Source organism: Thamnophis sirtalis, unplaced genomic scaffold, assembly GCF_051295495.1.
Source record: "Thamnophis sirtalis isolate CommonGarterSnake01/CBP01778 unplaced genomic scaffold, rThaSir2_p1.2 scaffold_2, whole genome shotgun sequence".
Lineage (NCBI taxonomy): Eukaryota > Metazoa > Chordata > Lepidosauria > Squamata > Natricidae > Thamnophis > Thamnophis sirtalis.
In genome coordinates, this window is record NW_028261382.1 from 9,721,668 (window position 1) to 9,748,186 (window position 26,519).

General features: G+C 43.2%; 1 protein-coding gene across 1 annotated transcript; it reads left to right on the top strand.

Annotated features, from left to right (window-relative positions):
- The first annotated feature begins 563 nt into the window (after positions 1-563).
- On the top strand, positions 564-26,491 carry HDC (histidine decarboxylase). The gene is made up of 12 exons (XM_087703634.1): positions 564-824; positions 3,670-3,842; positions 8,347-8,460; positions 12,506-12,628; positions 15,160-15,294; positions 17,523-17,666; positions 18,730-18,796; positions 19,629-19,791; positions 19,899-19,989; positions 22,053-22,151; positions 23,790-23,891; positions 25,674-26,491. The coding sequence occupies exons 1-12, from the start codon at positions 797-799 to the stop codon at positions 26,373-26,375; spliced, it is 1,941 nt and encodes a 646-aa protein (XP_087559760.1). The 5' UTR covers positions 564-796; the 3' UTR covers positions 26,376-26,491.
- The last annotated feature ends 28 nt before the right edge of the window (positions 26,492-26,519 follow it).

The following is a 26,519-nucleotide window of genomic DNA, read 5'->3' on the forward strand; positions in this document are numbered from 1 at the left end:
GGAACGAACTCCCCGTGGAGATTCGAACCCTCACCACCCTCCAGGCCTTCCGCAAAGCCCTTAAAACCTGGCTGTTCCGACAGGCCTGGGGCTAAAGAACTGTTGCCCCCGTCTCGAATTGGTATGACTGTTGTGTTTTAATTATGTATTGTTTTTTTATGTCGTTTTAAATTCTTGTTTGTATCCCCCTTCCCTAGTTGAGTTGTGAGCTGCCCTGAGTCCCCTTCGGGGGAAAGAGCAGCATATAAATAAAATTAACATTAACAACAACATTAACATCATTGGGCAATCTTTCTTGGTATTTTGCTCTGCCTGCCTTCCTGTCTGTCTGTCTGTCTGTCTCTCTTGCAAACATGACATCAACGAAAACCAACCAAATCTTGTCTTCTGGGGTTTAATTGTACCACATTTTCCTAGAAGAAGATGACTGAATTTATTCTCAATACTCAAAAACATTTGGACTCAGCTAGTTTAAGGCCCTTTTGTCCTGTCTTTGTGCCTGGAGTTGACTAACTAGCTTCACTTTTACTATTTGTCATTGTTCTTTCCTGCTGTAGTAATATAATGAATGGAGCTCCAATTTGCTGAATATCAAAGACCTCTGAACGTGGTCCAGGAAGAGAAGCAAATCAGGGAGGTTTCATCAGAGGCCGATTTCCTAATCATTTGATGACGTAAAGTTTGATAGAAGATATAAAAGGCTGCAGGATGAAGGCGACTCAGTTAAGCAAATAGCTGTCTGCGGACCACGGATATAATCATTAGAGAGAGAGAGGCAGTTTTTGCAAGAGTCCACATGGACCACGAAGAATACAGATGGAGAGGTGAGTCTGGGAAAGGGCACAGAAGAAGATTTGAACAATGGATTCCCATTTGGGCCGGTGATGCTTTCAGCTCACTTCCATTTTTTGAACAGGATCAGGTATATTGAGACTCTAGAAAGAGTGCAGAGAAGAGCAACAAAGATGATTAGGGGACTGGAGCCTAAAACATATGAAGAACAGTTGCAGGAACTGGGTAGGTCTAGTTTAATGAAAAGAAGGACTATGGGTGACACGATAGCAGTCTTCCAATATCTCAGGGGCTGCCACAAAGAAGAGGGAGTCAAGCTATTCTCCAAAAGCACCTGAGGGTAGGACAACAAGCAATGGGTGGAAACTAACCAAGGAGAGAAGCAACGTAGAACTAAGGAGGAAGTTCCTGACAGTTAGAACAATTAATCGATGGAGCAACTTACCTCCAGAAGTTGTAAATGCTCCAACATTGGAAGTTCTTAAGAAGATGTTGGATAGCCATTTGTCTGAAGTGGTGTAGGGTTTCCTGTTTAAGCAGGAGGTTGGACTAGAAGACCTCCAACGTCCCTTCCAACTCTGTTATTTTATTCTATTCTAAGTCCACTCAATTATTGATAGTTGCAGAAATAAAATGTCCATGTTTAAAAAAAACAGGTGCAAACAGGGTCTAAGAGAAGGATGCTGCTGCTTTTATATTTTTACCTGCAAATTGTTCAGGAGCATCTTAAGAGCTCAATTATGTGTCCTCCAGAGGTTTTGGATCTCAAGGACATCAGCACCAGCCAATTCAGATGATGGAGAGGGATTGAAGGACTAGTTGTTCAAACCATCTTAAAAGGGGACTGTATAACTTATTTCTGCCTTACTCCAGTGGCCATGATGCAGTGATGTATGATCCTCAAATATCACCATGCATCAACTGATTGCAACTCCTTGCCATGCTAGCCGGAGTTGATGCTTAATCAGATTCCAAGTGCTTTTTCCGGAGGCAACCGGATTTTCTTGTTTTTTCCTTTTGAAGACGTTTCGCTTCTCATCCAAAAAGCTTCTTCAGAGGCAGAGGAAGAATGGGAGGGAATGTAAGAGTAGGAAAGAGGGGAGGAATGGGAAGAAGAGGGGAAGGGTAAAGGGGAGGAAGGGGAAGGAGAGAAGGGAAAGGAGAGGAGGAAGGAAGGAAGGAGAGAAGAAAGAGAAGAAAGGGGGGTAGGAAGGAGGGAGGGAAGGAGGGAGGGAAGTAAGGAGGGAAGGAAGGAGGGAAGGAAGGAGAGAAGAAAGGAGGGAAGGAAGGAGGGAAGGAAGGAGAGAAGGAGAGAAGAAAGGAGGGAAGGAAGGAGGGAATGTAGGAGAGAAGGAAGGGGGAAGGAAAGAGGAAAGGGGGAAAGGAAGGAGAGAAGGAGAAAAGAAAGGGAAGGAAGGAAGGAGGGAAGGAAGGAGGGAGGGAGAGAAGGAGGGAAGGGGAAGGAGGGAGGGAAGGGAAGTAGGAGAGAAGAAATGAGGGAAGGAAAGAGGGAGGGAGGGAAGAAGAAGTAGGACCATTGTAAGATAAGATGGATCTATGGGATGTTAAAAAAGCAATCTTCAAGTATATTGTCAACAGTAGGAAAAATTGTTATAAATACATATTATTAAGAACAGTTATGAGATCATATAATTGTGAATGTATATATGAAATTGAGAAAAAATAAATTAAAAAAAAAAAGCTTCTTCAGCTCTGACAGCATAATAAGAAATGGAAGGATCCTGTCAGAGCCGGAGAAGCTTCTTGAATGAGAAGGGAAACGTCCTCAAAAGAAAAGAAAAAAACAAGGAAATCCAGAAATGCTTCCTGAAAAGGCACCTTTGGGACAACCCTGACCTGGATAACTGAGAATCTCTGCAGACTAATCAGATTCCACCAACTCTTGAAGGGGCAAAGCTCTTCTCTTCATTATTTTGCAGCCCCAAAGGTAGGCATGATTTCTTATAGGTAAATCATTTTTCATTCATTAGTTGCTACGGTTGGATGCTCATGGGATTGGACACTATATGTGTGTCCCTCTGTCAATCTTACAAAGCAATAGCAATAGCAGTAGACTTATATACCGCTTCATAGGGCTTTCAGCCCTCTCTAAGCGGTTTACAGAGAGTCAGCATATTGCCCCCAACAATCTGGGTCCTCATTTTACCCACCTCGGAAGGATGGAAGGCTGAGTCAACCCTGAGCCGGTGAGATTTGAACCGCTGAACTGCTGATCTAGCAGTAGCCTGCAGTGCTGCATTTAACCACTGCGCCACCTTGGCTCTAGCATGTGTACAAAGCATGTGTACCAGTGGTGGGCTTCAAAAAATTGTGGAACCTCTTCTGTAGGTGTGGCCTGCTTTCTGGGTCCACTGGTGGAACCTCTTCTAACCGGTTCGGTAGATTTGACGAACCGGTTCTACCGAATAGGTGCAAGAGCCGAGGTGGCGCAGTGGTTAAATGCAGCACTGCAGGCTACTTCAGCTGTCTGCAGTTCTGCAGTTCGGCTGTTCAAATCTCACCGGCTCAAGGTTGACTCAGCCTTCCATCTTTCCGAGGTGGGTAAAATGAGGACCCGGATTGTTGTTGGGGGCAATATGCTGACTCTGTAAACCGCTTAGAGAGGGCTGAAAGCCCTATGAAGCGGTATATAAGTCTAACTGCTATTGCTATTGCTAAACTGGTAGGAACCCACCTCTGATGTGTACCTAAAGATTGTGGGTAAACCTCATTTCCCGTTTAGCTCTTAGTACAGCAGACCGCAAACATCCTAGAGAGATTCTATCATGCTGGATGTGCAAATTATGGCAATCACAGCCAACTGTCCTCGATGGGAAGGAATGGTGCTTGTGAGCTCTCCTTGCTACTTCTTCCTAGGGAAAGAGATGGTGGACTACATTTCCCAGTACCTCACCAACATCCGGGAAAGGCGAGTATATCCTGATGTTCAACCAGGTTACATGAGACATCAGTTGCCCCATGGAGCCCCCTTGGAGCCAGAGAGCTGGGATAATATCTTCAGAGACGTTGAGAAGATCATTATGCCTGGGGTAAGTGCATGTTGGGGAGAAAAGGGGAAACTGTAAAGGAGTTGTCTCCCACCTAACTTGTTATTATAAAAGACGACCTCACCTGGGGTGTTCACGTTTGAGTTGTGAGCCGCCCTGAGTCCCCTTCGGGGGAAAAGGGCGGCATATAAATAAAATAAACATTCACATTGCAGCCCTGGTCAACAGGGCCCAGCAGAGGTTATACTGCCTGAGAAAATAACAACTGAATGGAAAATTGTTGGTGATCTTCTACCGCTGCACCATAGAGACTATTTTTTTTATTTTTATTAAAGTATTTTTATTAGTAAAAGAAAAATACAACAACCAATAACTGGTAAAAGACAATACAACATCCACTGTTTCACTTTACATTTGACTGTGTTTCAAGACATTCCCATAATATCAAAATCCTTATAGGCATCAAAGGTTGGGTATCTTCTCCCCTCCCTCCCCTTTTCCTTACCTTGTTTCTTCTTTCCCACTCCCCTTCCTTCCCTCCCTCCTTCTCTCCTTCCCTCCTTCCTTCCCTCCTTTCTTTTCCCTTCCTCCTTTCCTTCCCCTTCCCTTTCCTCTCTTCTTCCCCCTTCCTTCTCTCATATCTTCTCTCCCTCCTTTCCTCCTTCCCTCCTTCCATTCTCTTCTCTTGAGTTCCCTCCTTTTCTTCCCTCCTTCCTATCTACTCTCCTTCTCTCCTTCCTTCCCTCCCTCATTCCCTCCTTGCTTCCCTGCCTTCTTCCCTCTCCCCTTCCTATCCCACTTTCTTCTCTTTCTTCTCTCCTTTCTTCTTTCCACCTCTCCCTTCCCTTCTCTCCTTTCTCTTCCTCCTTTTTAACCTTCCCCCCTTCTTCTGCCTTTCCCTTTTTCCTGTTTCTCTCCTTTCTCCTATAGAGAGTATTTTAACTTACTGCACTTGTGACTGGCTTGCCAATTGCACTGTGGCAGATAAGACAGCACTCCAGAGGGTCAACGTCATTGCCCAGAGGATCATGGGTTCCCCCCCACTCTCCCCTCTTTGAAAGAGCTTTATAGCTCTCGCTGCCTTAAGAAAGTTCAAAACATTCTTAAAGATCCATCTCATCCTGGGCACCCCCCTTTTTTTTTTTGAACTATTACCATCCGGCAGACGGTACAGGATGATAAAAACAAGGACAAATAGGTTGAAAAACAGCTTCTGTCCCAGGGCAGTAACTATATTGCATTCCATGGTATAGGGTAATATTAACACATAATCAGGTTTTCAATTTCAATTATATAGAATGTGTAAAGGATGTATGTTTGTGTTTTTATTTTTATAGTTACATTATAACTATAAAAATTCTCTCTCTCTATATATATATATAATTAACTAACTAACTAACTAACTAACCAACTAACTAACTAACTAACTAACTAACTAACATTCTCTAAATGTGATATGACTTCAGCTCTTAGAACCCTCACCAGCAGGGCCAATGGGCAGAATGGATGGAAAACCTTACTATGCATTCTACATATCCATCCATCCATCCATCCAATATGCATATACAGTCAACAAGCAAAAATCAATTGCTTGTTTAGTCCGCATACTTGGTGGACTTAGACATTGAATCCCGATTCCTATCAATTTGCAAGCATGGCCCAATGATCAGGGATGATGGGAATCATAGTACATTTTTTAAAAAGATTTTTATTAACAAACATGTAAAATACACACACACACACAAATTAGACGTAGACCACATTTATACAATACAGTGCGAAAAGGAACTTCCTGTTTTTTTATCTTAGCAATCATCAATCGCTGTCGCTCACATTATATTATTTCCCCTTCTATCGTATTTCATTTGGATTTCACAATTCTTAACCCTCTTATTTTACTCATAACTATTATTTTTGAGTGTTGTTATATTCTTTCATTGATTTTTGTTTCTTTCCTCCATCCACCTATACCATTTATCCCATGTCTGGTAGAATTCTGATTCTTCCTTTCCCTGGATTTCTTTCGTTAATTTATCCATTTCGGCAGTCCATAATCTTTCTTAATAGCACAAATTTTTAAAGGGGACACATTTCCCATTCGTAATTCAGCCAGTCGCTGTTTTGTTTTGAAGAAGAGATTGGACAACTGATGTCCTGACATAGTACATAGGGTCTCCTGTCCCAAAGGGGCTTTTTCAGGGGGCAACTGGACTTCCCTGTTTTTCTTTTTGAAGACATTTCACTTCTCATCCCAGAAGCTTCTTCAGGGTCTCCTGCTTGAGCAGGGGGTTGCATTAGAAGACCTCCAAGGTCCCTTTCAACTGTGCTATTCTGTTGCTCCACAGACCATCCTTAGCAACATACAATCCCAGAAAACTGAAGGACAAGAGAAATTCTAACCGAAATAAAGGAACTAACTGCAGATACTGTATGTGTTCTGTTAGTTTCTCGGTAGAACTTTGCCTTGGCAATTCACCTCTAAGAGTAATACTTGAATTGAGGGGGAACGGTCTAATTTCTCAGGGCGCTTTTAAAATAGAGAAGAAGAATCTTGGCGATTTTCTTGAGCGATCTGTTTCATCTCGCAGAGAACGTTTTTATACTGCAGATCTGAATGCCAGGCCAATTTAGCACTGCACCCAGCATCAGATATGCTTCGATAACAGTGACAAATAATGGACTCTTTTTTTGAGCCCCCCCCCTCGTTAGATACGACAAATCAGAACCCGGGTGCTATTTTCTCTTTACAACACAGGATCCTCCGTTTGTCTGATTGAGATCAGTGTCATGCTTAAGCAAGTGTAACTGTCAGTTATATTCAATTAGCCATCTTTACTGGGTTTTTTGAAGTCATCCTTCCAGTCTTGCAGATGTTTGATTTGATTTGATTTTATTATATTTATATGCCGCCCTTTTCCCCCGAAGGGGACTCAGGGCGGCTCACAATTCAAATCGAGGAAGGGGGGTACAGACAAAAAATAAAAGACCAAACATAACAATACATAACATAACAGTCATACCATTCGAGACGGGGGCAACGGTTCTTTAGCCCCAGGCCTGTCAGAACAGCCAGGTTTTAAGGGCTTTGCGGAAGGCCTGGAGGGTGGTGAGGGTTCGAATCTCCACGGGGAGTTCGTTCCAGAGGGTCGGAGCAGCCACAGAAAAGGCTCTCCTCCGGGTAGTCGCCAGTCGGCACTGGCCGGCGGATGGAATTCGGAGGAGGCCTAATCTGTGGGATCTAATCGGTCTAGTGGAGGTGATTGGCAGCAGATGTCATAGAGGAACTCCCAAATAAACATCTGGTGAGGACCACGTTAGAGAATGCTGCTGCAAACTGCAAAGACATTCTTATTGGATGATAGATAGATAGATCGGTCCTGCACGCATAAGTGAAGAATTGTGGTATCATTGGCTATGAGACCTGATGGCAATAGCTCTTAGATTTATATACCGCTTTGCAGTGCTTTGCAGCCCTCTCTAAGCGGTTTACAGAGTCAGCCCATTGCCCCCAACAATCTGGGTCTTCATTTTACCCACCTTGGAAAGATGGAAGGCTGAGTCAACCTTGAGCCTGGTGAGATTTGAACTGCCAAACTACAGTCAGCCCGCAGTCAGCGGAAGTAGCCTGCAGTACTGCACTCTAACCACTGCACCACTGCGGCTCATAGTTGCACAATGACCAGCTGAATTGCAATTTACCTTCTTGATTAAAGACAACATCTCCTTCCATCTTTATGGATGGATCTATGTAATTTTCTTGGCAACATTATACTCTTGGCTGTTGTCTTCACTCAGAATGTGTTCCAACTTTCCCGTATTCCATGATAGAAATTCGGACATAGCTTAGTTTCCAATCCAGAACCCAGTTAGCTGTTGTGGCCCGGCAGAAGCCGTTGGCCACCAGGTGGCGGCAGAGCATTGGATCAGAGGGAGTGTTCAGGGAAACACTTGGGAGTTGTTGCAGGATGCACCCCGTCGAAGGGTTACTCGACGGAAGGAACAACTGAGTACTTACAGGAGATGATTGCGAGCAGCTGTTGTTCATTGGGATCCTCTCCTGACTATAAAGAGACTGCTGGTGCCACGCCCTGGTTGCAGAAGTCAACGTTCCATTCCTGTTCTAGTGATTGTTCGCCTACACAAACCGAGAGAAGCCAACTTGGATAAGTGGTTTGAGATAAGAGAAGCCGGGTTTGCATTGTGTCGTGAGTTATAGGACTTTCTGCCGGAGCTATTATCTTTGTTTATTTGGGGCTTGCAGCCAACAAGAGCTTGGACTGATTAAAAGAAACCTTTTTAGTTATGTGGCTTTTGGCTTTCGTTCCTGGATGGAGAAGGGGAGGTCAGAACAGTTAGCCAAGGACTGCCAGCTGTTCCAGCAAAAAAAAAATTCATTACCGGGGGACAAAGGAAAATAAGAATCCTGAGAAAGTTTCCTTTCCTTTGCCTGGACAGTTTATTTACATTGTCTTGTCTTTCTTTTGATCCTCTTCAATTCATGCTTGACCAGCTCATCCTATTTTTCTGTGCTCCTCTCTTCTTTTAGGTTGTCCATTGGCAAAGTCCACAAATGCACGCCTATTTCCCAGCTCTGACTTCCTGGCCTTCGCTCCTTGGAGATATGCTAGCAGATGCTATTAACTGTTTGGGATTTACTTGGGTAAGTAATTCCAGCATTAAGATCTTCTGCTCAAAACCCCAGCATCTCAAACTTGAGATCAAAGAATTTGTACTTGACCAGTTGCTTATCTATCTATCTATCTATCTATCTATCTATCTATCTATCTATCTATCTATCTATCTATCTATCTATCTATCTATCTATCTATCTATCATATATCTATCTATCTACCTATCATATATCTATCTATCTATCATATATCTATCTATCTATCTATCTATCTATCTATCTATCTATCTATCTATCTATCTATCTATCTATCTATCTATCTATCTATCTATCATATATCTATCTATCTACCTATCATATATCTATCTATCATCTATCTATCTATCTATCTATCTATCTATCTGTCTGTCTGTCTGTCTATCTGTCTATCTGTCTATCTGTCTATCTGTCTATCTGTCTATCTGTCTACCTGTCTACCTGTCTACCTGTCTACCTACCTACCTACCTACCTACCTACCTACCTACCTACCTACCTCTATCTATCTATCTATCTATCTATCTATCTATCTATCTATCTATCTATCTATCTATCTATCTATCTATCTATCTCTATGTCTTTGTCTGTCTGTCTGTCTGTCTGTCTATCTACCTATCTACCTATCTACCTATCTACCTATCTACCTATCTACCTACCTACCTACCTACCTACATCTATCTATCTATCTATCTATCTATCTATCTATCTATCTATCTATCTATCTATCTATCTATCTATCTATCTATCTATCTATCTATCTATCTATCTACCTACCTACCTACCTACCTACCTACCTACCTACCTACCTACCTACCTACCTACCTACCTACCCACCCCCAGGGCAAATCACAATTCACACACTGCATATAAAGCAGAATAGTGTTAGATAATGTCAATGTAGCTGTGCAATATAGTGGTTGTCATTATAGAGCCGAGGTGGCGCAGTGGTTAAATGCAGCACTGCAGGCTATTTCAGCTGACTGCAGTTCAGCAGTTCGGCTGTTCAAATCTCACCGGCTGAAGGTTGACTCAGCCTTCCATCCTTCCGAGGTGGGTGAAATGAGGACCCAGACTGTGGGGGCAATATGCTGACTCTGTAAACCGCTTAGAGAGGGCTGAAAGCCCTATGAAGCGGTATATAAGTCTAACTATTGCTACTATTGCTATTTTGCACAAGTTCAGAATTTATATAGTCATAATAATGAGCCATGGTGGTGCAGTGGTTAAAGTGCAGTACTGCAGGCTACTTCTGCTGCCTGCCGGCTGCCTGCAGTTTGGCAGTTCGAACCTCACCAGGCTCAAGGTTGACTCAGCCTACCGTCATTCCACGGTGAGTAAAATGAGGACCCAGGTTGTTGTGGGCAATAGGTTGTAAACTGCTTAGAGAGGGCTGTAAAGCACTGTGAAGCAGTATATAAGTCTAAGTGCTGTTGCTAATAAACAAACACCACGGACTGATCAATTGCCTAGAACATTCCTTAAACTTTCCATGTGGTTAAACCAAATAAGAAAAAAAAGGAAGAAGAGAGGAACTTCTGAAGGTTAGCTGAAAAGAGATAACCTTTAAAGCTGGAGAATTCTGGGCATTGAAGTTCACATAACTTTGCCAAGTTTGAAAAACGCCCAGCTGGTCAGTAGCCAGGTGTAGAGAACGCCAGGTGCTCTGACTTGGCTTTCTGTTTCAAACCGACTCAAAACCGAGGTGCTTTTTCAGGAACTCCTGCCCGTAATAAATGAATGAAGCAACATCTAGCTTGCTCAACTTATACTTCAGAAGATTTGTCTGCAAATCCTTCTTCCTGGGCAGACTCTTAGAGAGGGGTTCCCACCAGGAGGCTGCTTACCAGATCACGAGATATGCAGCCAGACCAGGGAATCGGGTGACTCGTGAGTCGGGTGCTACGTGACAGGAAAGCCTGTGAAAATTGCAAGATGGCACAACTTCAGGGTTTATTCAGAGGCCGAGCAGAAGGAAATGAAATGCTAGCTGGGAATCAAAGCTGGTGGCAGGAGGCTGCTTGCATGACGCGTGGGAGACTGTTTCTTTCCAGGGTAAACAAATGGGGAAGCACGTTGCATTGGGAGAAGTTTCCCTTCTCTTGCAGTGACAAAATGACCCTTCCCTCATAGGCACGCAAGCTCCATTCTCTACCAAACCTATGAAACACCCAGTGGTGGGATTCAAATAATTTAACAACCGGTTCTCTGCCCTAATGACCATCTGGGTAGGTGGGGCTCGGTGGTCATGTGACTGGGTGGGCGTGGCCAACTCAAGGTCACTCACGTCGATGGCTTTTCCGGCAGGCCTGTGAGAGAGAGAGAGAAAGAGAGAGAGGAGAGATTATAGATAGATAGATAGATTTTATATATATAAATATTATATATATATTATATTTATGCTGATAAATAAATAAAGGGAGACTAGTATAGATCTATTTCAAGCTATTTAGCTCTCATCAGCTAGCCACACCCTTACTGGGAATCGAACCTGTGCTCTATTGCCTCTAAGGCAGATGTGTTAACCATTGAGCTACAGGGCTCGACTCCTTATCAGCGAGGCCAGGGTGAAAGGTATATATTTAAAGTCACAACCCCTGGTATGCCCAAATATGGGAGGAAGGTCACACTTCCACTCTCTGTCTTCGGCTCGTCACAAGAGACCATCCAGACAGAACCCAATATTTTTTTACTGTTGCCTTTTTATTACATTTGTTATATTTATGCTGATAAATAAATAAAGGGTTTTTTTTACAACCCCTGGTAAGCCCCAATTATGGGAGGAAGCTAACTGCTTCCATCATCTGTCAATCGGCTCGTCACAAGAGTCCATCACGACAGAAACCCAATTTTTTTTTTTACTGTTGCCTTTGTTATATTTGTGTACACGTACACACACACACACACACACACACACACACACACACACACACACACACACATATATATATATATATATATATATATATATATATATATAGAGAGAGAGAGAGAGAGAGAGAGAGAGAGAGAGAGAGAGAGAGAGAGAGAGAGAGAGAAATTTGAAATTTAATAAAATTTGTATGCCGCCCAATCCTGTAGGACTCTGTGCGGCTTACAGAAACAAGATATAAAACATTTAAGAAAATTTAAAAATAAAAACACAGTTATTAAAATTACACACCATCCATGCTGTCTAGGTGGGGCTGGACATTAATCAACAGCCCCAGGCCTGCCGGAACAGCCAGGTTTTGGTGGCTTTTCAGAAGGCCGGGAGAGTGGAAAGGGTCCGGATCTCTACGGGTAGATTGTTCCACAGGGCCGGCACAGCTACAGAGAAGGCCCTCCCCCGAGGGGCCGCCAGCCGGCATTGTCCGGCCAACGGCACCCGGAGGAGGCCTAATCTGTGTGATCTTGTTGGTCGTTGAGAGGTATGTGGCAGGAGGCGGTCTCTCAGGTAGCCAGGTCCTAAACCATGTAGGGCTTTAAAAGTAATGACTAGGAGAGAGAGAGAGAGAGAGAGAGAGAGAGAGAGAGAGAGAGAGAGAGAGAGAGAGAGAATATATAGATAGATAGATAGATAGATAGATAGATATAGATATAGATAGATAGATAGATAGATAGATAGATAGATAGATAGATAGATAGATAGATAGATGATAGATGATAGATATAATGTAGCTAGTAAACTGACGTAGTAGGAACAAGGGATAAATAATAACAAGGTTACGGAGATGGGTTTATCTGAAATATTCCAATGTTTCACATATCTGCCCATTTCTTTGTCTAGTCTTTGCAACGTAGTGGGCCAAAAGTCTGTTCTTCTGGTTCTGCTTTTGCCCACGGCTGTTAGGCAAAGTGTCTATCGGGTGATTGATTTGCATGCAAACAAAAGAACGTATCTTCAAAGGAATTGAGTTGCTTTAAGAGAGCCAGGTTTCGGCTACAAGGCCATGCAATTTGCTGAATGGAAAAAAAAAACACCTAACATTAAGCACTGCTACATCAATCGCCTTCATCCCATGCAATGCTGTTACGCGCACTGTGTTTTCTTCCCCTAAGGCATCCAGTCCAGCTTGCACAGAACTGGAAATGAATGTGATGGATTGGCTGGCTCAAATGATGGGTCTTCCAGAAACCTTCTTGCATTATCATCCAAGCAGCAAAGGTGGTGGCATTTTGCAGGTAAATGAGTGGATGAATTGATTGATTGATTGAGAGATTTAATGTGCGTAGCCAGCTATTTACCATGTGACTGATTCTGAAGGTTCCCTGTTGTTAATATAAGTACAGCAATAGACTTATATACCGTTTCGCAGTGCTTTATAATCCTCTCTAAGGGATTTACAGAGTCAGCCTATTTCCCCCAACAATCTGGCTCCTCATTTTACCAACCATGGAAGGATGGGAGGCTGAGTCAATCCTGAGCCAATCAGAATCAAACTCCTGGAGTGAGCCGTGAGTTAGCCTGCTTGGAACATGTGGCTGCATCTGGTACTCCTTCCGCCAATTTGGTGACCTCCAAATATGTTGGAGCAACAGATTCCAAAACTCACATGCGGGAAGGTTGGAAATCATAGACTCATGGAATTGGAGAGGACCTAAGAGGCCATCTGCTCTCTAGTCCCAACACAAATTTAAAATGCCTTTATATCTTTTTGATAAATTTTCTAGTGTCTTATACCATCATTTTATGAATGTTGTCTGTAAGATTATAACACAATGTAAGTTTCAATTCTTTCATATTTTCCCATTGTTCTACAATGGTAGAACAACGGTAGAACACTGGTTCTTTGGTACTAAACTGCTTTGAAACTCATTGAATTTGATACTCAACATATTTTGGTGCAATATTTTTGTCCCACTACTCATTGTTTGTTTGGTACTGAACACACAGGCTAGAACCTGTCAGTGTCAGCTACCTTGTGACTCAATACATTATTCCTTATGGGAAAAATTTGATATTCATCGTTTTTGGTACTCATCACATCTCCCGGAACCAATTAATGATGTATACTTGAGGTATCACTGAATCTGCATACTATAACCAACTTTTGAAGCCCATGTTATCGTACATTCTTTTTACTTGTTCTTCTTCCATTTCAAATTTTAATAGAGGTTTATACATTTTTGCTTAACAATGCTAATTCTGGTCCTAAATGTGGTTATAAATTGAGGAATACTGGTAATGAAGTGCCTGCAGTAGAAGTTGATTTGCAGGAAGTCATAAATCTTCCTTCAGCCAGGAACTATCGGTGTCATTTGCTCTTTGGAAACAAGATTTCCCAATTAGATCCTTGTAGAGACCACAGGCATAATACAAACGGAGTGTTTTGACTTTTCGAACACGTCCTATCTACGTTTCCTGGTAAAACACATGGGAAAATCCAATAGGGGGAAAACCCACTTAGGGTTAGGTTAAGTCTCCATGAATTCAGATAGAAAAATGTCTGAAACACCCTACCTGATCCTGTTGTTACTTCCTCTAACCCCCATACCTATTGAGCCGAGGTGGCGCAGTGGTTAAATGCAGCACTGCAGGCTACTTCAGCTGACTGCAGTTCAGCAGTTCGGATGTTCAAATCTCACCGGCTCAGGGTTGACTCAGCCTTCCATCTTTCTGAGGTGGGTAAAATGAGGACCCAGATTGTTGTTGGGGGCAATATGCTGACTCTGTAAACCGCTTAGAGAGGGCTGAAAGCCCTATGAAGCGGTATATAAGTCTAACTGCTATTGCTATACCTTTTACCTTAAGCTGTCTACCGTGGACCTTACACATTTCTTTAGAGGTCCCTAAGGGGGCGTGCATAAGCGCACCAGCGTGCCTACCGTCCCTGTCCTAGTGTCCCATTTATATGTATTCTTTTTATGTATTGTTGGCTATGTTTTGCTTATGTATATCCATTTATTTGTGCCATTTTTTCCCACGTGTTTTTCATACTCGCTTCTTTGTACTTGTTGACAAATAAATACATAGATAAATATTACTGTTTGTGACTAATAGGCTGTCATTGGAATGAGAGAGGAGATGCACTCTGAGGTGCTCCAGATCTTTCAGCCTTCAATTCTGCACAGCAATGGCAAAGGATTAGAGTCCAAAAATATCTGGAGGAGTCAAGTGTGCCTACCCTCGCTCTAAGATTAAGGGTGCTATACTGCTGCAGTTAGAAAGTCAGCAAACCTTTGATGGAAAAAAAATGGGAAGGGGGCTGCAACTTAGATTATGACCTTTGGACATAGTCTCAGGATCATCTTGGCATTTGAAGGGACTAGGATATTTTTCACATCAAATATAAGCTACTAGCTGATAACCTGGCGTTGCCTGGGTATTTATTTATAGGGGGGAAATGTCCAGACCAAACATCATTTCTAAAGTTGGATTTTCCACCTTAGCAGAGGGAGCCCCCTTGTGGAGTACTATGAAGCCATTACCATGGCAACTCCACTGCGCTGTGCAGTAGAAGCCATTTTAAGGCACAACAGGCTGTATCTTAACAGAACACCCCCCCCAAGGGGTGTTAGGGGTGTCTTACCTCCACAGGTAAGACAGAGGGTAACTTACTCTCTTTTCCAGAGAGTAAGTCATCTGGGTACCAAGTTTGGTTGAAATTGCTCGAGGCATTCCAGAGTTACGCTGGAACATACAAACACACAGCCATTTATATATATTATATAGATTGTTAAAGGGTTCCCTCCCCCCCGCCTTCTTCCTACAGAGCACAGTTAGTGAATCAACTCTGATCGCTCTCCTGGCAGCCAGAAAGAATAAAATTCTCGAAATGAAAACCTCTGAGCCAAGTGTAGATGATTCCACTCTGAATTCTCGTCTCATCGCCTACGCTTCTGATCAGGTGAGTTCTTCCTTACCTATATCATTCCATATGAACTTTTAAGTTTTTACTGGAACCCCATCTGGGGAAAAAATAACCACGAGGCAGGGAACAGAAACCGAAAATAATAGTGGCCATAAACATGCCCTAGAAATAGAAATACAGAATAGAATACAGAATAACAGAGTTGGAAGGGCCCTTGAAGGCCATCTAGTCGAACCCTCTGCTCAAGCAGGAGACCCTTGTCAGGGTTCCAAATAGCATCCTCAAACAAATAACACCCCAAGGCTAGAAGTTTCTCAAAGTTGCAATTTATTAAAAGAGACATGCTGGCACATCTGGGAAAACCCAAATCTGAAAGTTCCCAGGTTTTCCCACCCAACTGAAAATTCAAGACCTTGCCCCAACACCCAGAAGTCCATTACATGGTCCAATCTTCCACTGCCACGAAGACAGAATCCACCCATCCAGTTGCAACCAGGTGCAGAGACAAAGGATGACCTTGAGTTTGTAAAAGAATGTTGTTATGGCTACATATCACCCAACTCTGTATAATCCCCCCTCCTGTTTTCCCACAATGGAAAATGAATAGTAGAAAGTGTGGCAGGCCCAAAGTCCAAAAGAAAAGATGGCTTGCAGGGCTGACACCGTATGCCATTCTGGACAAATGGAGGTCCAATCTTTTCTTGAAAACCTCCCGTGATGAAGCACCCCCAATTTCTGGAGGCAAAACCATTCCAGTGATTAATTGTTCTCGCTGTCGGGAAAATTCTCCTTGGTTCTAGGTTGGATCTCTCCTTGTTAAGTTTTCATCCATTACTTCCTGCTTCCTATTCATATCTGACACATGCACATCGCCCTCTTCACACATGCAAATGCATTAAAGCTTTTTTCCCCATACAGCTGTGTTCTCAGATGGCAACAGGACAAGCAACAGGTTTAGCTATCCAACTTGTAAATTGTTAAATTTATCTTTTACCAACCAAGAAATAAAAGGAGACTAGTATAGATCTATTTCAAGCTATTTACCGGTAGCTCTTATCAGTTAGCCATACCCTTCTGGGATTTGAACCAGGGATACTTGCATATTAGGTAGATGCATTAACCTCTAAGCCACAGGCTCTCCTCATTTTGTTGGCTGTACCAGGGGAGAGATTAAGTGTTTTTTTTCCTGGTGGGATTGGCATGCTTCATCCCATAATTGGGTAGACCAGGTTGCGCTGATAGACCGGTCCCACCGGAGAAAAACCACTCCACTTGTAAATTATTCCTTATTTATTATTAGGTGTTTCTCCAAATATACTTTCTGAACAGCAGGGTGCAGCCTTGCCTAGGAATGGCAGGTTTGCAGACAGGAATGGATGCAATTTTATGCTGGCGCTCCTGAAAATATATATATATGTGTGTATATATATATATACACACATACACATACACATACACACACACACACACACACACACACACACACATATATATAGTGTGTGTGCGTGCGCGTGTGCGTATAGATAGATAGATAGATAGATAGATAGATAGATAGATAGACAGACAGACAGACAGACAGACAGACAGACAGAACAGACAGATAGACAGTCCGTCCATTCTCAGGGGCTTACATTTCCCTTCTACAGTTGTGGGATTCAAACTTTTTACTACCGGTTCTGTGGGGGTGGCTTAGTGTGGGTGGCAGGGGAAGGTTATTGCAAAATCCCCGTTTCCTCCTGATCATCTGGGACTCGGGAGTCAGAGAATAGATGGGGCGGGGCCAGCCAGAGGTGGTATTTGCTCAAACTACTCAAAATTTCCGCTACCGGTTCTCCAGAACTGGCCAGAACCTGCTGAATCCCACCTCTGTCCTACCACCATCATGTGTATCTTGTCTTGAATCGGACTGCCAATCCATTTGCTCTTATGGTGTATTCTCGGCAGTCTCCAAAGCACCAGAAGGCAGGACAAGAAGCAATGGGTGGAAACTAATCAAGGAGAGAAGCAACCTAGAACTAAGGAGAAACTTCCTGACCGTTAGAACAATTAATCAGTGGAACAACTTGCCTCCAGAAGTTGTGAATGCTCCAACCACTGGAAGTTTTTAAGAAGAAGTTGGATATCCATTTGTCCGAAATGCTATAGTGCCTCCTGCTTGAGCAGAGGGTTGGACTAGAAGACCTCTTAAGGTGCCTTCCAACTCTGTTATTCTGCATTCTGTCCTCATCCATTGATTGTCTCCCATCTGTGTCTTCTTGATCCAGGCTCATTCCTCCGTTGAGAAGGCTGGTTTGATTTCCCTTGTGAAAGTGAGGTTTTTGCCGGTCGATGAGAATTTTGCCTTGAGAGGTGAAACCCTGATCAAAGCCATGGAGGAGGACCGAATCCGTGGATTGGTGCCTATTTTTGTAAGTGCTGTTTGTTCTCTCTCTCTCTCTCTTTGGGTGATAGGACATTGCTCCATCTCATCTGGAAAGTAGGCAGAGCTTTTTCCTGCTACTCTATCACAGAGTTATAGGGAGATTTGCCTTGTCCTTGACTTAGGATAGTTCCAAATTACAAAAAAAAAAAGCTACTTATGACCTGCATTTATGGCCGTTGGCAGATGGCTTGGTACGTTTAACCAATAAAAACCATTGTTTTTATTATGTTTGATTCCTAAAAACAACATTTCCCTTTTTCAAATTGCAATATCATGGGCAGCTGATTTGAGAAAGTATGCATATCAGCCCACAGAAAACTAAAGGGCAAAAACAGAGAGAAAAAACACAGGAATAGGGGAAGAGCTAATCACACCGAGATAGACTGAAATATCTTTAATCCATCGTGAAATGCAAGTCGGTATAGATAATTTGATGTTATGGGCCAAAGTCTGCTGCATCAAGGAAAGGAAAGGAAAGGAGGAAAGGAAAGAAGAAAAGAAAGAAAAGGAATGGAAAGGAGGAAAGGAAAGATAAAGAAAGGAAAGGAAAGGAGGAAAGGAAAGAAGGGAAAGAAAAGGAAAGGAGGAAAGGAAAGGAAGGGAAAGAAAAGGAAAGGAGGAAAGGAAAGGAAAGGAGAAAAGGGAAGGAAAGAAGGGAAAGAAAAGGAAAGGAGGAAAGGGAAGAAGGAAAAGAAAGAAAAGGAAGGGAAAGAAAAGGAAAAGAGGAAAGGAAAGGAGGAAAGGAAAGAAGAAAAGAAAGAAAAGAAAAGGAGGAAAAGAAAGAAAAAGAAAGGAAAGAAAAGAAAAGGAAGGGAAAGAAAAGGAAAGGAAGAAAGGAAAGGAAAGGAGAAAAGGGAAGGAAAGGAAGGGAAAGGAAAGGAAAGGAGGAAAGGAAAGGAAAGAAAGAAAAAGAAAAAGAAAAAGAAAGGAAAGGAACGGAAAGGAGGAAAGGACAGGACAGGACTTTTTTTAACCAACTCCCCTCCTTTTATTTAAGTTTCTAATTTATTTGTTTTGAAACATTTTAATAAATCTCTGGTTTTCTTTAGGTTTGTGCCACTCTCGGAACAACTGGGGTGTGTGCTTTTGACTGCCTTTCTGAACTTGGCCCAATATGTAAGTAATTCTACACCAATAGTTATCTAAAAGGTCCTCCCTGGGAAATCTAGTTGTTGACTAAGTCTGCTTCTCCTCCAAGTACAGATACTCCTCGACTTACGACCAAAACTGAGCCCAAAATTTATGTTGCTAAGTGAGATCTTATTTTCAGGAGAGGGCTTATTTTAGCTCATGCGCTCAAAAGCTCGATTGGGCTTATTATCCGGGGAGCTCTTATTTTCGGGGAAAACAGGGTAGAATGCGCAGAAATGGATAGATTAACACTTGAAATAAAAGAGAAGGAAGATACAGAATATTTTGAAATGTGAGATTCGTTTTTTCAGTGGTTAGATAACAAAAACAGAAGTGAGAACGTTTAAACAAATAAGAGAAGGATTAATTTTACCATGAGGGTTTATTATGATATGTTTATTATTAATAGGATTTAGTATTAACAATTGAGTATTAACATTATGTTGAGAAAATACTGCTACTATATGATCACTACTGGTGAATATCATCATCATCATCATCATCATCATCATCATCATCATCATCGCTCAAACTAACTGTAACGAGACAACACGCTATTTATATAGACATTGAAACTGTTGCTCTTTCTTTATATAGTAAAAATTAAAAAAAAATTAAAAGATAAATATTTTGGGATCTTTCAGAGTGATTTCTCAGTGCAGCTCCTTCATTCAGGGCAATCCTGAACAAAACTCTGCATTGGCAACAGGTGTGGCATCCGGCCAGTAAAACACTCTGCTAGCTCCATTCAATTACTCAAACTCCACCCCGCAAGGGATTATGGGGTTGTTAAAAGAAGATGATGATTTCTCTCTAGGTGCTAAAGAGGGTCTTTGGCTTCATGTCGACGCTGCCTATGCTGGTACGGCATTTCTATGTCCAGAATACCGATTTTTTCTCAAGGGAATTGAATATGCCGATTCGTTTACCTTCAATCCTTCCAAATGGATGATGGTTCACTTTGATTGCACAGCGTTCTGGTGAGTTTCCCAAAAGTGTTCTCCATCCCTCATCTGTTCTGACAGGCCCAATTGGTGGAGTTCTTCCCGATCAGCTTACCTCACTCTCTCTTTTCCTCCTCTAAAAGGGTCAAAGATAAATACAAGCTCCAGCAGACGTTCAGTGTTAACCCCATCTACCTCAGACATCCAAATTCTGGATCAGCGACTGATTTCATGGTGAGATCCTCTGGCTTATCCTTAAGCAAGAATAGGCTGCAGAAATCCTTTCCCCCTCCCCCACCCCCCAAAAACAAGGGAATCAGGATGGGATTCTGAAGGGAATGGTATTTGTGAAGTAGACTCAAGGGTGGGTTCCTGCCAGTTCTAACTTCTTCTATAGAAGAGGTTCCACAAATCTTCCATGCCATTTAGAACCGGTTCCAGCTCCCGTCCCTCGCCCGTCCTCACCACGTTTGCTCCGCCCGCCGCTCACTGATTGGCTGGCTCACCAATCACCCCGCCTGCCTCTAAGAGTTCTATCTAAACCTTAAAGTCTTAAAGCTGTCAAGTTTGAACAACCCTGTTTTTTTTTTTTCTGAAGGGTTAGGGGTGCAAGAGTCTTGTAACTTGACAGTTTGAAGACTTGCGTGCTTCAAATGCCAGAGTTTCTGAGCCAACATTTTGGTTGCTAAGCAAGAGCGTTGTTAAGTGAGTTTCACCACATTTTATAAGTTGGCCACGCCCACCCAGTCAGATGACTGCCAAGCCACTCCTACTCAGTCAGATGGCTGTCAAGCCACTCTCACCCAGTCACATGGCCAGCAAGCCACTCCCACAAAGCAGGCCACACCTACAGAAGAGGTTCTAAAAAAAATTGAAACCCACCACTGAGTAGACTGGTAGCATTTTCCTAGCCCATCTCCCGTTTGAAAAATGGGCAGCTAGCTTATTTTACTGCTAGACACAATCTATGGATTTGTTATTGCACAAGACTCAAATAGAAGGGGCATGCCTGTAGACAATTGTCAAGTCGAAAGGGACAGTAGAAATTAGCAGATGCCTAATACGAGTCAAGTTTAGCTTTTGTTTAATGCTTTCCATTAATATGTGATTTTTTTAACAAAATCTTAACCAACTTTGCTGTCACTTCAGGCCAGTTGGTTCAGAACTGTTGCTCGTGCATTGAGTTGTGTAATGATGCAGTTTGCGATTCATGAAATAAACCCTGGTTAAACAAACCATGATTGAGACTAGCCTGTGAATCTCGCCGTACCGTCCTTCAATTCAAGAATAAATCCCACTCAGCTGCCCACCTCTTCCGTGAGCCATTTAACAGAATAACAGAATTGGAAATAAACAGCAGCTGCCAAAAAAGCCAACACAGTTCTAGGCTGCATAAACAGAGGCATAGAATCAAGATCACGTGAAGGGTTAATATCACTTTATAATGTTTTGGTAAGGCTATCCTTGGAATATGGCATCCAGTTTTGGTCGCCACGATGTAAAAAAGATGTGGAGACTCTAAAAATAGTACAGAGAAGAGCAACAAAGATGATTAGGGGACTGGAGGCTAAAACATATGAAGAACGGTTGCAGGAACTGGGTATGTCTAGTTTAATGAAAAGAAGGACTAGGGAAGACATGATAGCAGTGTTCCAATATCTCAGGGGCTGCCACAAAGAAGAGAGAGTCAAGCTATTCTCCAAAGCACCTGAGAGCAGGACAAAAATGGGTGGAAACTAATCAAGGAGAGAAGCAACTTAGAACTGAGGAGAAATTTCCTGACAGTGAGAACAATTAATCAGTGGAACAGCTTGCCTCCAGAAGTTGTGAAAGCCCCAGCACAATCTTTAAGATGATGTTGGATAGCCATTTGTCTGAAACAGTATAGGGTTTCCTGCCTAGGCAGGGGGTTGGACTAGAACAGTGTTTTTCAACCACTGTGCTGCGGCACACTAGTGTGCCGTGACATAGTGTAAGGTGTGCCGTGGGAGAATTACTTTATATATAGTCAATATAGGCACAGAGTTAAATTTTTTTAACATTTTCTAATGGTGGTGTGCCTCGTGATTTTTTTCATGAAAAAAGTGTGCCTTTGCACAAAAAAGGTTGAAAAACACTGGACTAGAAGACCTTTAAGGTCCCTTCCAACTGTGCTATTGTATTGTATTGTATTGGAAGGGATCTTGGAGGTCTTCTAGTCCAACCCCCTGCTCAAGCGGGAAACTCTACAGCATTTATTATTATTATTATTCTTCATAATGATGTATTCTTATTACAAAATATGTTTTCTTTTACAGCATTGGCAAATCCCGCTGAGCCGAAGGTTTCGCTCTCTAAAACTCTGGTTTGTAATCCGCTCTTTTGGTGTGAAAAAGCTTCAGGAGCATGTGAGACACGTAGGTGAATTAGAAAAATAAGAATACCTTACCATTTTTATTTTAAAAGTTCTGTCTTAAGCTATTTGGAATTTGTTTACAGGAAGATCATTTAGATTTAAGGGAATGTCAGTTCACAAATGCAGAAAATGCCGTTTTTGTTCATTTCATTATTTTCAGTTGCAGGAAACTGTAACTCACCCACAATACTCACATGCCATTGGTCCACAGTACCTCTTGTGTAGAGGTGATTGCAAATATTATTCTGAAAATGCTTAATGTCAGAATGACATTTTTAAAAGCAAATAGTTGTTTTAAATCTATTTTATAAAGATACAAAAAAAACCCCAATAGAATTTCTAGAGTACAGATTAAACTATTTGCACTAACACAAGTTAATGAAAAGAAGGACTAGGGGAGACATGATAGCAGTGTTCCAATATCTCAGGGGCTGCCACAAAGAAGAGGGAGTCAAATTATTCTCCAAAGCACTTGAGGGCAGGACAAGGAGCAATGGGTGGAAACTAACCAAGGAGAGAAGCAACTTAGAACTGAGGAGAAATTTCCTGACAGTTAGAACAATTAATCAGTGGAACAACTTGTCTCCAGAAGTTGTGAATGTCCCAACACTGGAAGTCTTCAAGAAGATGTTGGATAGCCATTTGTCTGAAACGGTGTAGGGTTTCCTGCCTAGGCAGGGGGTTGGATTAGAAGACCTCCAAGGTCCCTTCCAACTCTGCTATTCTATTGTACACGTGATGTGCATGATGTGCATAAAATGAATTTACTCCCCCCCCCTCAAAAAAAAGGAATACCTTACTGATGTCCTCGGTAGCCAATTGTGCTCAACTGCAAACAGGAGATTTGGGCAAATGATGTTTGAGGATCAACTTTGATCAGAGCAGTTGATGGACCAGTCTTTGACCTGTCAATTCTGCTGAGTGTTGAGGTTGGAATTGGCAAAAAAATAAATAAATAATTGGACATCACATCTTTACGTTGGAGGAACTCCAGCTATGAGATAAGCTCTAAGAGGAAACTTTCTTAAGTCTTACAAGATACAGGTAGTTCTCGACTTGCAACAGTTCATTTAGGAACCATTCAAAGTTACACCGGAACAAGTGACTTATGACTACTTTTCACACTTAACGACCTTTGCAGCATTCCCCGTGGTCACGTTCGGGGGTGGGAGGCGGGGCTGACATTGCAGCGACACAACGTGCAATCTTCCAGCTCGGAGATCGCCACGTGATTCACATTGTTATGCTTGACAAAAGACTCAAATATTTATGACGGCTGCAACGTCCCGGGGGTGGTGGTGGTGGTCATGTGTATGTGGTCCCCTTTGTGACCTTCGGCCAAGCACAGTCCACTGGGAAGCCAGATCCACTTAACAACGGTGTTACCAACTTAACACCTGCAGCCATTCGCTGAACAACGGTGTCAAGAAAAGTTGTGAAACGGGGCAAAACTCACTTAACAAATGTTTCACTTAGCAACATACATTTGGGGCTTAATGGCGGGCCGTAAGTCGAGGACTACCTGTATGGATCAGTCTGCTCTCCTACAAATTACAGGCAGCCCTGTGTTCTGTTCAAAGATTGTCACCATGGCTGCGGTATTGGAAATAATTATTGGCTTTGTTTTCGGAAATCCCAGGGCACTGAAATGGCCAAGTATTTTGAGTCACTGCTCAGAAGCAACCCCTTGTTTGAGATCCCGGCGAAGAGGCATCTTGGACTAGTCGTTTTTCGTCTAAAGGTAACATCTCCCTATAGTATTTTACTATCACTAATGCCATTCTCTTGTGCATTGGACTTCAATCCCCGTCATTTTCCTTCAGTAGGCTGATTGGGAATTATGACAATGAATTCCAGCTCACCAGAACAATGTCAAATTGAGAGTTATAACAGAATCTAACAGAGGAACAGAGTTAGAAGGGTCCTTGGAGGTCTTCTAGTCCAACCCCCTGCTCAAACAGGAGATCCTATACCTGTGATGACGAACCTATGGCACCCGTGCCACAGGTGGCATACAGAGCCATATTTGCTGGCATGGCAGCCCTTGGCAGCCTTCAGCAGCACACACGTGTGCGGGCCAGCTGATATTTGGCCTTCCGGAGGATAGTGGGAGGCCATTTTCATCCTCCCCAAGCTTCAGGAGAGATTCTGGAGCCTCGGGAGGGTGAAAAACAGGCCCAACAGGCCAACCAGAAGTTTGTTCCAAGCCAGCCCCTCCAGCAGCCAAATCAGAAGAGGAGGAGGAGGAGGTGTGGGAGTCAGGGCAACCTGAGAGCTCCGAGGGGGAAGAGGGAGTGGAGCTGGCAGAGATTCAGACAGAGGAAGAGCTGGACCATCCGTCATCCCTCAGATGGAGAGTCAACAGCCCCCAGGTCTGACTGATGAGGAAGAGGAGGAACAGCTGGGTCTAGTGCCTGACGCATAGATGCAGAGAGGGCAGAGGAGAGGAGAGCAGTGGGCTGGTCCTTGGGACGGAAGAGCCACCACTGCGAGCAAAGCCCCCACTGTAGCTCTGGGCAGGGGGTGGAGATGAATAGATGTGGCAGAGAACTATTCATTTCCCAGATGGACTTGTTAGCTTGTTAAGAGAGCCAAGGTGGCTCCGTGGTTAGAGTGCAGTACTGCAGGCCACTTCAGCTGACTGCTATCTGCAGTTTGGCGGTTCAAATCTCACCGGCTCAAGGTTGACTCAGCCTTCCATCCTTCCGAGGTGGGTGAAATGAGGACCCAGACTGTGGGGGCAATATGCTGACTCTGTAAACCGCTTAGAGAGGGCTGAAAGCCCTATGATGCGGTATATAAGTCTAACTTATAGTTGAGAGACCGCCTACTGCCAATTACCTCCAATAGACCGATTAGATCCCACAGATTAGGCCTCCTCCGAATTCCATCTATTGGCCAATGCCGACTGGCGACCACCCGAAGGAAAGCCTACTCTGTGGCTGCTCCGGCCCTTTGGAACGAGCTCCCCATGGAGATTCGGACCCTCACCACCCTCCAGGCCTTCCGCAAAGCCCTTAAAACCTGGCTGTTCCGACAGGTCTGGGGCTAATGAGTTTTTTGTCCCCCCTCGAATGGTATGGTTGTTGAGTGTTTTAAATTGTGGTATTGTTTTGTTCGTGTTCTTTTTTCTTATTTGAAACCACCCCCCCTGACTTGGTTGTGAGCCGCCCTGAGTCCCCTCCGGGGAATTGGGCGGCATAGAAATCTAATAAACTCAACTCAACTCAACTAACTGAAAAAAAAAAACTTTTTACCAGGGCTGCCGGCATTCCTAATAACGGAACCTTTTGAGTTCACGTCAGAGGGCTTGTCGTTTTTGGGGAGCTGGGTCAGAACAGTGCCTCTCATAACCATGAATGGTTGATGGAATGGCGGTGAAATGACAAAAAAGACAAAACAGGATTATTCCTGTCTTTCAGCAGTTGTCTGTGTGTGTGAAAGTATCTTTCTCAATGGCTATTGAGTGAATGAGTATCTTTCTCAATGACTATGCTGAGAAACTCCCATCTTTTCTGAACAGGGTCCCAACTGGATGACCAAGAAGCTCTTACAGGACCTGAACAAATCAGGAAAGCTGTTTGTCATCCCGGCAACCGTACAGGAGAAGTTGATCATCCGCTTCACCGTAACGTCTCAGTTCACCACCCGAGAGGATATTCAACAAGACTGGGCCCTCATCCAACAGACGGCAGCAAACATCTCCAGTCAATCTCTCCTCATCCCAGAGGAGAAGGCCCCAGCCCCCAACCAATTAATCCACTCCGGTTCAAAAGCGGCCTGTATCCCTCCGCCTATTTTCACCGAGAAAGAGAAAGTTAAAATAGTTCCTCTCGCCAGAATAACGACCCAGCCTCGGCGAGGGTCCCTCAACTCTTCTTTGTCGCTGTTGAACGGATACATCCCCAAAGCCAAAGAGCCTCATTTGGATGAGGTCTTCACAGAAAACAGCCGGCGTTTGACCAACTGCGACTTGCCTTCCGTCTTGAGTTTATCAGCTCAAAGCAAGAAAAAAACGGCCCGTTCCTTCAGCTTGGACAGCCCTTTCGAGAACATACCTTGTGCTAGCAGGAAATTCTTTTCCAAGCTCCCGAAAGAAATCCTGATGGTCAAGAAAGAAGATCTGAAGAAACCACCCCAGTTTTACCACATGCCCAGTTTTCCCGAATGCACCATTCAGTGTGGCCTCCAGCTGCCGTGTTGCCCTCTTCAGACTATTATCTAGCTCTTAAGAGCCTTCCTCCACAGCACGGCAACCGAAGTCTGATTATTTATATGCAATATTATAATCTATGGCCCAGTAATGTCATAATTGCAGATCTTATTTTTTTAAAAGAGAGGCTGTATACCCAGTAAGTTCATACAGTAA

Bases quoted from the DNA above. Each gene is read 5' to 3' on its own strand.
- HDC (XM_087703634.1), top strand. From the start codon at position 797: ATGGACCACGAAGAATACAGATGGAGAG. The intron at 19,792-19,898 runs GTGAGTTTCCCA...CTCCTCTAAAAG, and splicing joins TTTGATTGCACAGCGTTCTG to GGTCAAAGATAAATACAAGC. The intron at 19,990-22,052 runs GTGAGATCCTCT...TTTCTTTTACAG, and splicing joins GATCAGCGACTGATTTCATG to CATTGGCAAATCCCGCTGAG.